Below are 15,161 nucleotides of genomic sequence, written 5' to 3' on the forward strand. Positions count from 1 at the left end.
CTGAAGCCCTCACCTAGTGCCATCACATATAGCAAACGGAATCGAAATCGGGTTAGAAATGGCGAAGGAGTAGCATTTTGTAGCAAAATGTCCAATATAGGTCAAAGGTCAAGGTAAAAGGTCACAACTGAAATTCTGTGTCTAGAAGTTTCAAGGCTCCCATGTAGTGCTATCATATAAAGCAAACAGAATCAAAATTGGCTCGTAAATGACAGAGAAGTAGCAAATTGAACATTTTGATCACACACGGACGCACACACATACACACACACACATAAACACGGACACACACACACACACACACACACACGGACACACACACGTACGGAGCCCGTTTCATAGTCCCCTGCTCGAACTCGTTCGGTGGGGACAAAAAAAAAAAAAGACTACCATGGAGACAGCACGTATATGGTCAAATTTTACATGGTGAACTTTAATCGATTTTTTTTTTTTTACGATGATGACGCCATTTTGTTGAAAAACTGTCAGAGTGACTTCGATGGGGGGTGGATTCAGCTACAACATACTGAAAGTTAGTCGAAAATCAGTCAAGAATGTGAGATATGCTTTAAAAGATTGACATTTGATGACGCCATTCCGTAAGATTGTCAAATTTTAGGTTAACTTCAATTAATGATTTCATTGATGAAAACGGTCATAATTTACAGGGTTAACGTTAAAAGAATGGTACAGTTTTGGTTTAGATGGGGCTTCAAGTTTCCAACTTTTTTATGGTGATTCTTAGAGATAATGAGAAACATCTTATGATAATGAAAGAGCATCTAATTCTAGAATAAGAGGAATTCAAAGTTTATTTGATGAAAATTAGTTTTAAAATGGCCGAGATATCCAAAACAGAGCAATCCTAATAAAAGGTGTTACCCACCTTTTATTGGGATCGCTTTGTTTTACTTTGTTTTCGGATAGCTCAACCATTTCAAAACTGATTTTCATCAAATAAACTTTGAATTCTTTGAATTATCTAAGCTATCCATGACTACGCCCCTTCATACCTACAGAACCTAATCTCCCTCCGATCCTCATCAACTTCTCCTGCATCTCAACGTCTGCTCGCCAATGCTAATATACTGCCCATCTTCGTTACCCGGACCTCGCACCAAGACACGCTACGGAGATCGCTCATTCCCATATTGATTATTTCCCTAAGTTAATGTGCTGAGCGTAACCCAATTATTGTACATGTGTATGTGTTTTTTCACGGGTACACACTGATGTATGTCATATCATTCTTACTTATACAAGTGTATTTTGACTTGTCACCTCTCGTTTTTCATTTTTCCTTTCGTCTTTTCCCTCTGCGCTTCGAAACATTGTACACGTATCAAGTGTACTACAAATGCAATGTATTATCATTATTATGAATTTCAAATTAAATCAAAGAAACGGGACATGATCCCTTAACCCAGAGTATCAGCTACAACATAATGAAATCTGGAAGAAATTCGTCCACGGAAAAGCGAACTTTTGCTCAATTAAGTCATTGTCAATTGGCATTTCGCAAAAAAAAAAAAAAAATGTACAGTGTACTGTCATACCAATAACATGTAAAATGGTCAAATTTTGCAAGGTTAATTTCAATCAATATCTTCACAATGACCTTAAATATATATATGTATATATATACATATAATATACATACATACATATATGTATAATCATATATTGAGAAAAAACACACAGGCGAGTTAAAAACAACATTTGACAATGATAACTTTCTAAGCAGACAAATTACTTTTATTTCATGATCAGTTCAGCTCATCAATAATATAAAACATAAACACACAAAATCTGCTATACTTTATTTTCAATCAGATCATTTCATATGAACTGGTGCAAGATATTTACCTTCTCAACTAGTGAACATGACAGTCCACTCCCCCCCCCCCCTTTCCCATCCAAAGATAATGGCCAATTCTTGAGCTCAGATGAATACATGTACTTCTTTCAAACTCATAGAGTTCTCATTATATTAAGGCACAAGTTTTCATTCTTCATTTTGGTTGTTGTAGTTCCCTTCCCCCTCCGCCCCCCACCGGCATCCCACCATTTAAAGGTGCCTGCTACACTGACCAAGGACTGGTAGATCAGCCCTCCAACCATTTCCAATGCTTGCCGACAGTACTAACCCAAAGTCAACTGACCCAGGTCAAGGTCAAGTGACCCAGGTCAACTAACCCAGGATAGCATCAATGCACGTCATGTATTGGAAGTGGGATGGGGGCTTAAACATAAATGTACATTACAACATTAGTTACATTCAGACGGTGATCCTTAATAACTTCAGGAATAAACTTGCAGGCAAGTATGGAGCGCCAAGTGTAGCCTGGTCTCTTTCATCACAAAATTGGTCATTTCCTCACGAAATGACAATTCTGTCAACGGAATGACAATCTCGTTGACAAAACTGTCATTTCGTGACAAAAGAGATCATGCAACACTTAGCGCCCCATACTTCCCTACGAGTTTAACCTTGACGTTAGCTTATCCTTGAAGTTAGGGATCGCTGTGGAAACAAAACTAACATCAAATAGGGAAATGTTACATACAGTCTACATTATCATGAGAATGGAACAAGTAGGAAGTAACATGGGGTTTTCCAGTTTATACATCAGTAAACCTTGAGAAGAGGCAAACATTTATAATTTCATTCCGTCATGGTCTCTTTGTTTTATTATAATTATAGCGGGTGGTATCATTTTCAGTAGTGCAGAACAGTATCACAGACTGTAAGGCTTTATCCAAGTTTTGTTATCATTAGTTGACAAGTATTCAAGAGTCCTGTTGTGTTTCTTTTTTCTGCACTGCGATGACACAATACATCCCATGACATCCACTTATAATTGACTAATCATCTCGTCAAAACTAGGTTACAATCTGCAAATATTGTTAGAAACTGAGCAATCACTTGTTAGATATAAAGTCATACAGTATGTAGTTGCCTTCAGCTATTGTATCACAGACAATTCATACTCTTGAAGGAATTGTGAATATTCCTTTCATAATAATCAGCCAGAGTCTACATGAGAAAAAATCCTGAAAAATCGGAAGAAGCTTCAAATTTTATCTTTCAAGAATGTTAACATTCTGCAAGGGTCAAAGATGAAGGCAGTATTGTACAAGCAAAGGCCCTCCACAACAAAAGTCTGCAATACACGGTTGTACTATGATCACTGATACCATGTTATCTCAACTGGTAACCATGAGACACTGTACAATGTAACTGTTGTACACTCCTCTAAAAGGACAGCAATAAGGCCAAGAGGGTTGATTGTTTGTCAAAATATTGAATATCGATCAGTAGAGTGGGCTGATAAAGTTACCGACATACAATATTTCCTCCTCTGCAAGTTGACATGTATTCATACAGCATTGTTGAGTGTGAAATACAGTACATTTGAGAACATTATCCTGAAGCTGACCACACAAAGGGAGTAAGAGCTCTGGAATATTGAATACTGAACAGGCTAGGAATACTAAATCACATTCCAGAAATTAATGGAACTAGAGGAAATCATTCTTCATGGTGATTTCTCAAACTGCACTTGCTCTATTCCTTTGGTGCCCACGGGTACATACTATAGTACTAATATATACCATGATATGCATATATAGACGTAGAATTGAATGTGCACAAATTATTGGACAGAAACAATGTCATGCTCATATTATGGAAAATGTGTATCCCCAAACTCTCATTTAAATGTCCTTTTCGCCAGCTTTACTACAAATCTACTCACAAATCTGCCTTCTGGGTCCTGTTGCATAAAAAGATACAATTACACATACTTCAGAAAATCAGACATAAGTCAGGTATCAGCCAATCAGTATTCAGTACTCAAAGACTTATATTAACAGCATGTTTGATCTAAACTTTAATGCAACAGGACCCCCTGTTATAGTAGCCAATCATAATTATGTATCAATGGCACAAAAATGAAAGCTGCCAGTTGGCTTCTTCACAGTGTCATAAAGATTTCATGTAATGACACTTTATGGGTTTTCCATGAAGCTCACTGAACAACTCTTTCAATTTCGAGTTAGCACATTCTCTTGTTACAGAACCCTTGCTCTTTTGTTAATAGGAATACAGTTTGTTTTATTTCCTCTCTTTTGTCATGCGTTTTGTCATTGTGACCTTCTGATACCACAAATATCAAAGACAAGCAATTCCTAAACCTCCATTTACCATTATATTAATGTGCTTGAACATGACAAATGCGATACATTAAAGATAAAAACACCAATGTGCACGCAAGCCAAGAAGGTGTAATTGTAGAAGCAAAATATAGTCGGGACCGCAAGAATTTCTCTCTGTAACAAAATCTCATCAAAATGGACAAAATGTTGGTAAGCAAAATAATGAGTTTTATGGGAAAATTTCTTTTTCTAAGAAAGTCTTGTATCCGTTCTGGTTGTAACAGGGTTTGCCTGTAATTGGGAAATTTCATTCCAGTATTTGGTCACAATACACTGGGAATATCTGAAACATGCATCAAGACAATACTGTCTAAAATTCTTCCAGTGTGAAATACTTCAAAACCTCTCACAACAAAATCTGTCTTCACATGACAACTAAAATCTACAAAAAGAACTTGCAATATCAGTGCTAATGGCGCGTTTACACCGAGCATGGTACGGGCAACGGGCCGGGTTTTTGCTATGGTACCCCAAAAGGAACCATGTCTGGATCTGTTAAAACGAATCAGTACTTCGGTAAAAAAAATCACCCAAAATATATTCTTAAGTCAAAATCAAGAGCAACAAAATCAACAGTAGAGGATCAATTTTGTAACAAATATTAGCGGGAAGTGATATTGTAAGAAAGTCAGACATAATTCTTTTTGGCGCAACACGCAGCAAAATCCCAATTCCTTGACCCATGCTGGATTTGGTGTAAATGTACCAGTGCTACTCACTTTCTTTTTCTCTTGTCTGATAAACCTAACACACATCACGTGACTATCAAATTGATTGTGAACAACTGTGCTTTGTTGTTGTTGTTGTGGTGGTTTTTTCTTTTGTTGATAATGATGTTGTTGTTGTTGTGACCCGGTTCTGATGAAACTAAGGGCATAATCATCCCGAAGTAATGTGGGATGGGCGCTATAATTATGATCAGACTGATTTTGCGAATTATTCGGTTTGTAAGCCTTCACTAAAGCGGAAATGTCGCTTTACAACTTCATCCCTTTGACTGATGATGCCACATAATTCTTCCATTGTTTACCTTTTCCGATGCCCCCCCCCCCCTCCCTCCCCCCCCCCCACACACACACATACATACACATCCCGTTAACATGATATATTTATAGGGAGACTAATCAGGCATCGGTGATCTTAACATGTAATTTGATTAAAGTTGATTAAAGTTGCGACGCGGGGACAGCCACAAGAGATCCTATCTTTTTTACGACTGACCGTCCACACTCCCCGCGTTCATATTGGTCCCCGCAGACGCGGGGAAAGTCCCACGCTGTGCTGTATCCGGCGTTCAGTCTGTACGTTTGTTGCTCGAGGAGAAGCGTATATTTGCGCTTTTCATGTTACATCAATAGTACAATATGACATGTGACACAAAGCAAATATATCTCAGGGGCGGATCCAGGAATTCCGTAAAGAGGGGGCGCGTTTACAAAATTAAAGGGGGGGGGGGCGCACGCACCCCTCCCCCAATTTTTTTTCTTTTTATTTATTTTGTTTCAACAAAAAATAAAGGGGGGCGTGCGCCTGTTGCGGTCCTCCCTGGATCCGCCACTGTATCTGATTGTAGGGTAGCTGTGTTTCGAAAAAAAAAATCCCCAAGGACGAAAATTCCCTCAGTTTGATTGCACTCTGAGGCTATAGGCGCAGTTGGTTCGTTCTTGGTACTAGGGTGTTGACTATGGGTTCTGCACAAGTACCCTTTGACATGTTTGATAAGGCATGGTGTTAAAGGCAGCCGATCGCCATCCCTAATGGTACGTAAACTCCGAACGACCGAAGTTTGTGTAATGCTACCACTGAGACAAATTTTAGTGTATGTGTGTGCGTGTGTGTGTACGCATCATACACAAACATTGTCACCACGAGCTGCGGTGACTGGAGGAGAGAGGCCAGAAGACGCTGCGGCGTGTGTGTGTGTGTGTGTGTGTGTGTGTGTGTACGTGTGTGTGTACGCATCATACACAAATATTGTCACCGCGAGTTGCGGTGATTGGAGGAGAGAGGCGCTAGGCCAGAAGACGCGTGGCTCTTTTGGCCTCTCTTCATGCGCATGCGCACTGAGAGTGTGCGTCCATTCGGAAGCTCTCGGGGCTCGCTGGGACAGCCATTTTGGGTTAGGAGATGAGCACAGGGAGCTCTCTTGTAGCCTACCGTATTTTCGCTGACCCATTGAGCCAGCGCTATTCTCATTCGGGGGTCACTACATTTGATACAGAATGGGGGAGGCAGCGTGTTGCGTTCGTCTCCGTGCCGCACAAACCACTCGCCACGACTGAGTGTCTTTAAAATGAATGGACTTTTATCATCTTCTTCCGTCTATGCAGTTGAGATACATAGTGGGACGCGCACGAGACGCGGTGTAACAGGATTACACTTGCGGTTTGTTGTGAAGACAATCGGATAAGTAAGCTTTCAGTGTTCTGCCAGTATCGAGAAAATTTGATTAAAATGAAGAACCGGACGATGATGGGATTTTGGGCTGCTGTTCTCCTACTCATGGGATGGAATGTATTGCAAGGTAAGACACCAACGATAACCATTTTTTCTTCTTTCTCCTCCTCCTCCTCCTTCTAATTTTCTTTTTACGTGTTGGAATCTCCACAAGGTGGAAGAAAAACAGTTGAAACATCGCTCTATTATGTATTCGATGCCAAAGTTACAGGAATGTGGATAAAAACAGTAGTTTACAGAGAATACAGCAATCCTCATAACTGTACTAAATCAGCTGCGATATATATCTTCTGTATAATGATGTGATCACTAGCGATGCAGGGGGAGACTTCGACACGAGACTACATCTGTTACTTCTATTATACTGCCTGACTATTCCTACTATTCTATTATGTGCTACTACTACTACTATACTACTACACGTACTACTACCAGCATGACCAGTGACTACTGGTGCTGTTGCTGCTGCTACTACTACTATACCGTATGTATAACTATTACTACTACTACTTATACTACTGCTATACTACTACTACTTATACTCATGATGGTAATAACTATGGCAGCCATAACTATAATCATTATCAGCAGCAACAGCATTATCATTACCATTTTTTTTTTCATTGTGACTACAATGATATAATTATGTTATTATCGTGATATTTTCTTTTTTATAAACCAAAGTAATAATATGCATGCCTACTAGTATTTGTTTCATCATCGTTTTCTGCTATTAATATAAAACCAGAGAGGATTGACACCGCTGTGTGCTACGATATCTCCTACAGATGGCCAGCCATGATGGTTTATGTCTCACTTATATAGGCCAAGTGTATTATTATTTTTGGGGGAAAACGTCTGGTTTGATCCTGCAAGATGTGGACTATGCAGTGTGAACATCATCTTTCGTGTTATAGTTAGACATGGTAATTCACACTGATAGTTATTTCAAGACAGTGGATAACTATTATCAATTCTAATCATCGACACCATGCAGCATCAATGTGTGTGTGTGGGTGTGTGTATGTTTGTGTGTTATGGTTTGATTAGTGTATTTGTTTTTGTCTATAGAATATGTGAATATAATTATTATTTGTATGATGTTGTCGTTTAGGAAGCAGTGGATGCTTGCGAGCGGGTAACCACTGGGGCCTGTGTCACAAAATAAGCCAAGTCTATCTTGAAATAACTAAGATTGACTAAAAATTGTGATATGCTGTGTGTATTTTCAACGTTGTTCATCTTTCTAATGAAAATGAAGATTTTGGAGACTGTTTATGAAGCTATATTTGTAATATAACAAGATAATATAGATTAAGAGGAATTATTCTGTAAACATTAAGGATGATTTGAAGTGGATGGTGATTATCAATAAAATTGAATAGGCAAACCAATGGCATACCATAATTTTTAATCAATCTTCAATTTTGAGTTTGACTCAAATTCTTTGTGAAACACCCCCTGAACCTTCATTTTTTTTAGTCCCCTCGTGCAGGGGACTAAGCACTGGGATAGGATGGAGTGCATTGCTTGAAGGACACAACCGTACTGGGCTCACACCTGTAAATAAAATGAAATGTCCCAGACCCCTTCACAAATTCGTACCAAAGATACCAAAATAAATGAAGACAAAAATTAATTGAAATCATTAATGCAGCTTGGCATAAAAATAACTAGCTGCAGATGTTGTTTGTTGTTGTTTTAAAGGAAGAAAGAAGAGAGAGAAAAAAAATGGGGCCCTATACAAATAATTTGCCCCAGACAACACTATAACATATACCAAAACAATATAAATCTTAGAGATATAAACAAAAATATTAGATATACCAAGTCTCCACAAGGGAGCTGCAGATATTGAGTAGGATTTCCTCTACAAACTGCATTTCGGTTTGAATATGAAAGCTTTTCTCATGGAATTTGAAGGGACTATATTTCATTGGGTGCATGTGCGGAAAATAGGTGATCTTTTTTTGAGTGACAAGAACTCGTAGTCTGGCTTTTTTCGGACCCTTGGACAGAGTTTGAGCCGATGAACCCACCTTATCCAGGTTAGTGAAGATGAAACACCGTATTTCTTCCAGCTATTTTACATAATTTTTTGAATTTTGAATTTTAACACACGTCTCTATGGGGAATTATTAATAATGATAATAATAATAGCTGGTTTTTGTATAGCGCATTTCACACTTAAGTGTCTCAATGCGCTTTACAGACTATCATTACCCCGGTCACTGGATACATGATTTCCAACCAGCACTAAACAGTGCTCATTCTCCACTCCCTGGGGAGCATTCCAGCCAGTCGCAGCCATTTTACAGGCGCGCACATGCTGATCAACCAACATAAGCTTTCTCATCCTACCGGGTACCCATTTATACTCCTGGGTGGAGAGCAGCAATGTGGATAAAGTGCCTTGCTGAAGGGCAAACGTGTCGGGCTTGGCATGGGCTCGAACCCACCATACCAGGCTCATGTCGTTCACAGACGAGCGCTCTTATCCACTCAGCCACGACACCTCCACTTAACCCGTGTAAGCCCTTCTGCAGGAAACTCGTTCCGGAGACCTCATGTTTTGGAAGTCGTGGTCTAATGGGGTGCACGTCACGAGTTCGACACCCACGAATCCCACAGCCCACGAGTCATGTAAATCTCATGGGTTCGACATTAACGCAAACAAGGTCCACAAGACCGGCACATGATGAAGCCCCGTTTTGTCATGTTGAACTTGTGGGTTGTTTTTTTACCTATATCGTGTCGAACTCATGGGCCTTATTTACGTAGTGTCGAAATCACGCACGGGCTATATAACTCGTGGGCTGTATTTCTCATGGACCATTTTTTTCCAATTCCGTGGCTGTAGGTCTCGTCTTATCTGCTGATCCACTGAGCCACAAGGAACACTGTGCTTATGCATGTGTGTGTATCTCACATTGCATGTTTTGTCTTGTATCTTTTATTTATTCTATTCCTTGTTGTAAAACGAGGTGACACCCAGTTCTGTCAGGCGACTGCTCCGGCCACTGGAACCCGATTCAACGGTACAATCGATAGATATTATCGGCCCGGCGATGTACTGTCTTACAGCTGTGACGTCGACTATCGGCTCAACTATGCGAATCCAATCAGTACATGTATCCAGACAACGTCTGATCCTACCACCGCCTCTTGGCAGCCCAATGACATCAAATGCAATTTCGGTATATACAGAAACCCATACGATCTGTTTATCACAGTCATGGTCATACAGAGTACTGTAGTATGACTTTTTGTGCAAGCTCCCCCCCCCCCCCCCCACTGCATCACTTGCACTATAATCCAGCAAGTAAACACATACAATAACACTATCTACATCTTTCTTCGAAATTAATGTGTTTCACATCTTGCATTACCTCAGTCAAAACATTTCCAGCTTGAATCTTTTAACTCCCCTTGAACAACTATTCAAAAATGACAAAAGATTGTGTATGAGCAAATTGTCAAAACTTGGCGGAATAATCTCTTCATGTATTCTTTTTTTCGTGTGTGTGTGTGTTGATAAAAGTTTGCTAGCTTTGACATTGCGTTTCGTTCTGAACTGAAAAGAAATGAAAAGACCATTTTTCCAGTTATTCTTCAAACTTAACCCATTGTTGTTTTTAATGCTCTGTTTTTAGTGTTCCCTTGCCTGTTCCTCTCTGTTTGACTTCATGGCAGAATTAATTTTGATGCATAGATACCAAGCTTTTTGCAGAAATGCAGTGCTGGATATTATAGTAACGAGTTTCGGAGGGAAAATCGTACCTTACAAAACAGAACTGTCACGAGTTCGACACCCACGAATCATACAGCCCATTAGTCATACAGCCAACGAGTCATACAGTCCATGAGTTCGACAATAAGCAGATAAGGCCCAAGAGTGCGACACTAGGCAAACAAGACCCACGAGTTCGACACTGTTAGGCAAACAAGACCCCCAAGTTTGACACTGAGCAAATACGGCCCGCGAGACCGACACATTAAGCTCCGTGGTACAAAGTCGAACTCGTGGGCAGTTTTACCCACAGGCCCGAATTTACGAAGGTGGTACAAATGAAACCATGGTTTAAACCATGGACAAAAACCATGGAGCGCCAAGTGTCGCATGGAATATTTCGTTACGAAATCAGTCATTTCGTCGATGAAATGATTATTTTGTAACGAAATGACAAAATTCTGTAACTAAATGAACATTTCGTCCGCGAAATGATAATTTCGTTAGCGAAAAGGTCATTTTGTTGACGAAATGACCAATTTCGTAATGGAATATTCCGTGCGACATTTGGCGCTCCATGGTTTTTGTCCATGGTTTAAACCAAGGTTTCATTTGTACCACCTTCGTGAATTCGGGCCATAGTGTCGAACTCGTGGGTCTTTTTTTTGCTTAGTGTCGAACTCGTGGGCCTTGTTTGCTTATAATTTTAAACTCATGGGCCTTGTTTCCTATAGTGTCAGACTCATGGGCCGTATTTGCCTACTGAACTCGAGAGCTGTATGACTCGTGGTAGTCGGTCTCGTTGGATGACCCCATATAGCCGTAATGGACTGAATAGGCTGGATCGTTTCACGATTTTAATATGTACATTTTCTCCAACAGACGTTCTCTCTCTTGCCGTCGCGTGCTTTGTCGGTGTTGTCGCCGTGGTGTTGATGGTCATTGCTGTAGTGTGTCTCGCACAAAAAAGGTATAGGGTCCTACTAGAGTGAAAATCGGCTGCATGTTTAATTTATCGTAACCCTTAATTTGGTTCCCAGAAACTAAATTAATGGTTTGATTCCCAAGTGTTTGGTACTGTATATTTCTAATGTGATTCATGTTATTCATTGTTAAGGTTTCTTATAAGGTACACTTGAATGAGGAAATATATAATGTATATAGGCCTATACAGTTTTTTTTTTCATTCGAGGTCTATGTTACTAAAACTATTAACTGTATTGTTTCTTCGGCATAAATTTGGAAAAGCTCTTAAATAATAAATTCTTTTCTGATACTTAATTTGGAAGCAGATTTCAAATTTACAACACAAAAAAATATTTAGTAAATTTTTGTGAAATTCCGAAACTTTGGGATTTTTGTCTATTGAAATAGTTACTTTTTTATCATCTGATTTTTCTTTTTATCTATATATAAACGTCAATTTGAACAAGGAGCGAAAATTCCGATCAGTGGATCCACGCAATAATACACACCCATATGCAAACATACAGTACACACACACGCGCGCGCGCAAATACACACACACACACACACACACACACACACTCTCATAAAACGATGGCAGAGTAACGTATTGTAGTGGGTGTTCGAACACTATATTTATGCATCGTCTTGTCATGCATCCCTGTGGTTACACACAAGAACTGCACTCCATATTCTTGACAGTCATAGGAAAAATCATCACGCACACGCGCACACACACACACACACACATGCACACACCCTTACAAACACACACATACACACACTCTAAATGTTAACTGTAGTGTGACAAGTGTTATATTCTACTGTAGTACAAGAATATATTTAAAACGCTGTCATCGCGTTCTCGATTACTCGCATCTACATTTTGTGTACAAAAGCGAAAAGTTGGTATTCAAATAATGATTCTTTGGATAAGAGTTGTTTATTTGTTTTTTGTTTGTTTGTTTGTTTGTTTGTTTTTTCAAGTGATTGACAAAGTGCCCTTCATCGACGTAAATATACCAATACCAATTACTATTCAGCTTAATTATTCTTTAATTGCGACCTCTGCGTGCAAAATACTGTCAACTATTATGCATATTTATGACAATAATTATGCATGAAGCCAGCATGACTAACTATAGATCATGCCTTACCGCTGTAACTTTGACTGCCGATTGTAACTTGTACATGTATCAGAAAATGTACAGTGGTCTTACGTTCTTCCTTATAAAATAGTGTAATCGTTTACTATACAAATGAATAACTAATCATACAAAAATGTATATAGGATATGCTTGGGTAGATTTTTAAGCAAAGGCTGCCTGGAGTTTACACATTTCAGTCACCCCAAAAAACGGCATAACGACTCGATCTAAATGCTCACTGACACACACACATCTTAATCGAAAGCGTCATGGTAACAATGTTGTACTGTATTGTTTGTATGCCTGTTCCTTACCCGGTAATTCTGATATAGTGTGAATGAAAAGTCAAACGAGGACATTACAATATAATTATTATTTATGGACATTGAATATTGGTTTCTTATTCTCATATTAGTTGCTTTCGTTATTCGTTTTGATTATGTGCTTCCCTCTTTTTTGTTGTTTGTTTGTATGTGTGTGTTTGTTTGCTACTTAATCCCCCCTCTGATCTTCACGTTATGATTTCTGGTGTTGTTTGTTTGTTTGTTTGTTTTGTCAGGGGTAGAGCTTCGTGGGCACCAAAGGAGCCAAAGGTGAAAAGGCGACAACATGATCCAGCGTTTCTTGAGGGGCGGATGGCAACGTCCATGCACGATTCCATCGTGATCGACGATAACCAAACGATTGTGATGGATGACAGTACGGGTCAGGCATCGTTCGTCAATCGCGCCGTGTACGAATCCACAATAAAAAGGACTGACGGCGAAGCTGGAGACGGCGGTGACGAGACAGACAAGACAGGTGATCAGCGCCCCCATCGACCACTTTCGACCGTGTCATCCAATCAATCTCACTACATCGACGCGAAAACCGGGCATCTATACGAGAATATCAAGCCGTCTGGTAAAAAGACTAGCAAACCGAGGTCAGATGTCAATGAGAACGTAGACGCAGTCGATGGCGATACCGGCTATGATCAGCTAAGCCCAACATCAGCCGCGCCTTACTCTGCACCTGAAGGGACAACGACTGGGAACCCAGCGGCGCAGTACGATCAACTACCACCCAGAAATAGTGGGCATGTTGACACCCATGCAATTGAGACTTCGTTCCCGGGTGGAGGGAAAATCGAATTGAGACGCCCACAAGAAATGCACGAGAAAAACCTCAAGGAGGAAACAAAGCCGACGAAACACGACTACGAGTCTAGAATAGCGGTTAGTTTCGATTCAGAAGTATAGGGATATAACAACGAGACCAAATGGGTTAAAAATTCATTTATTATGACTAAGCTACTCATTTGGAAATGCTATCATAGCTTGATAAGCATATCCTATGCCCGACAAACAAAATGACACCAAAAAGGTTTTGCCACCTCAGATGGTACCAATATCTGGCCTGGCCCATGGACTAAGAAGACGGGACGTTGATTATGATCGACTAGAATCACTCTTAGTGATATTTTCGTTGTGCCATCTGACTCTATAGGTACAAAGTTTAATCATAGTGACATGAAACAGTATCGTATTACATTGACACTTCTTACATGATTATCATTTGCGAGCTCTTATCGTGAGCATTCTATGTGGGCTCCAAAACATACTAAATGAAGGAATAGATGAAGAAAATATAGGTGCCTGCTGCATATCTGACCAATTAAACGGCCACCTGTCTCAAGGCTGGTACCAGCTAGTGGCCGCTTAATAGTTCACTGTCTTGTATAGTGGCATATAGACTCCGGGTTGTGTTATGTCTGTCAAAGTACAAATTATTGTTTATTATATACCTCATATATAGATTCCTCTCCTCTGATTGCTTAAAAGTGGAGTCATGAAAATAGCTGTGCCCCATTTTTTATCAAAATGACGTCATGATTTACTGTGCCCGGGGCATAGAATCAACTGTGCATGCCCTGTAAATAGGCTTGGAGACAGTCGCAACCCCGTACACATAGATCGCTCATAATTATGTACGATATGTACGCACCAATGATAGACCGCCGCGCTGTCGATCAGCGTTGATTACGAGTCCTTGTTTAATTCAGGTAACCTTTTAACCAATCAGATAAGAAGAATCTATATTTTCGGTATATAAAACAAATAATGACAGCTTGATATTCGGGACACAGTTAAAATTATGAAGGCTCTCGGTAAAGTGAAAACCATAACTATGCCCTCAGCTTCGCTTCGGGCATAGTTATGATTTTGACATCACATTGGGCTCATAATTTTAACTGTGCCCCTCATAGCAGTCATTTGTATACTATTTCAGTCTTGATCTCTAAGTGAATGCTATACTGTTTAATCATTATTCTTTATGCAGGGACCAGCCAAATTGTTAACCGAGAGTGGAAAGGGACACTATAATATTATTGTTTTCTACTCATATTTAGTCAGTCTAAATGAATAGTCCAAATTATTATGGCACTTAGCAGCCGTAATGTGCATACGGGAGACATACACCCACGCGCGTAACGTGACTTGCAGAATAAGATGATAAAAATAATAATGATATGGAATCAATATGTAAAAAGTGTCCACCTCTCTGTAAAGGCCAACGTTTTGTGTTTCCGTCAAAATGGCCGCTATATATACACAGATTCGACTATATATCATCAAAAGATAAAATGCATTCATATCATA

At 39.6% G+C, this 15,161-nt stretch overlaps 1 protein-coding gene across 2 annotated transcripts; it reads left to right on the top strand.

The window, feature by feature from the left end:
- Positions 1 to 6,553: 6,553 nt before the first annotated feature.
- On the top strand, positions 6,554 to 14,635 carry LOC139713399 (uncharacterized). 2 transcript variants are annotated; one of them, XM_071625134.1, is made up of 4 exons: positions 6,554 to 6,742; positions 9,660 to 9,872; positions 11,288 to 11,375; positions 13,079 to 14,635. In XM_071625134.1, the coding sequence occupies exons 1-4, from the start codon at positions 6,673 to 6,675 to the stop codon at positions 13,758 to 13,760; spliced, it is 1,053 nt and encodes a 350-aa protein (XP_071481235.1). In that variant the 5' UTR covers positions 6,554 to 6,672; the 3' UTR covers positions 13,761 to 14,635. The 2 variants fall into 2 exon arrangements, with proteins under 2 accessions (XP_071481235.1, XP_071481234.1); XM_071625133.1 differs by lacking the exon at positions 6,554 to 6,742 and having other exon boundaries at positions 9,544 to 9,872.
- Positions 14,636 to 15,161: the final 526 nt, after the last annotated feature.

Source organism: Diadema antillarum, unplaced genomic scaffold, assembly GCF_040938485.1.
Source record: "Diadema antillarum isolate AM-2024a unplaced genomic scaffold, OU_Dant_1.0 seq00001957_RagTag, whole genome shotgun sequence".
In the NCBI taxonomy this organism is placed as follows: Eukaryota; Metazoa; Echinodermata; class Echinoidea; order Diadematoida; family Diadematidae; genus Diadema; species Diadema antillarum.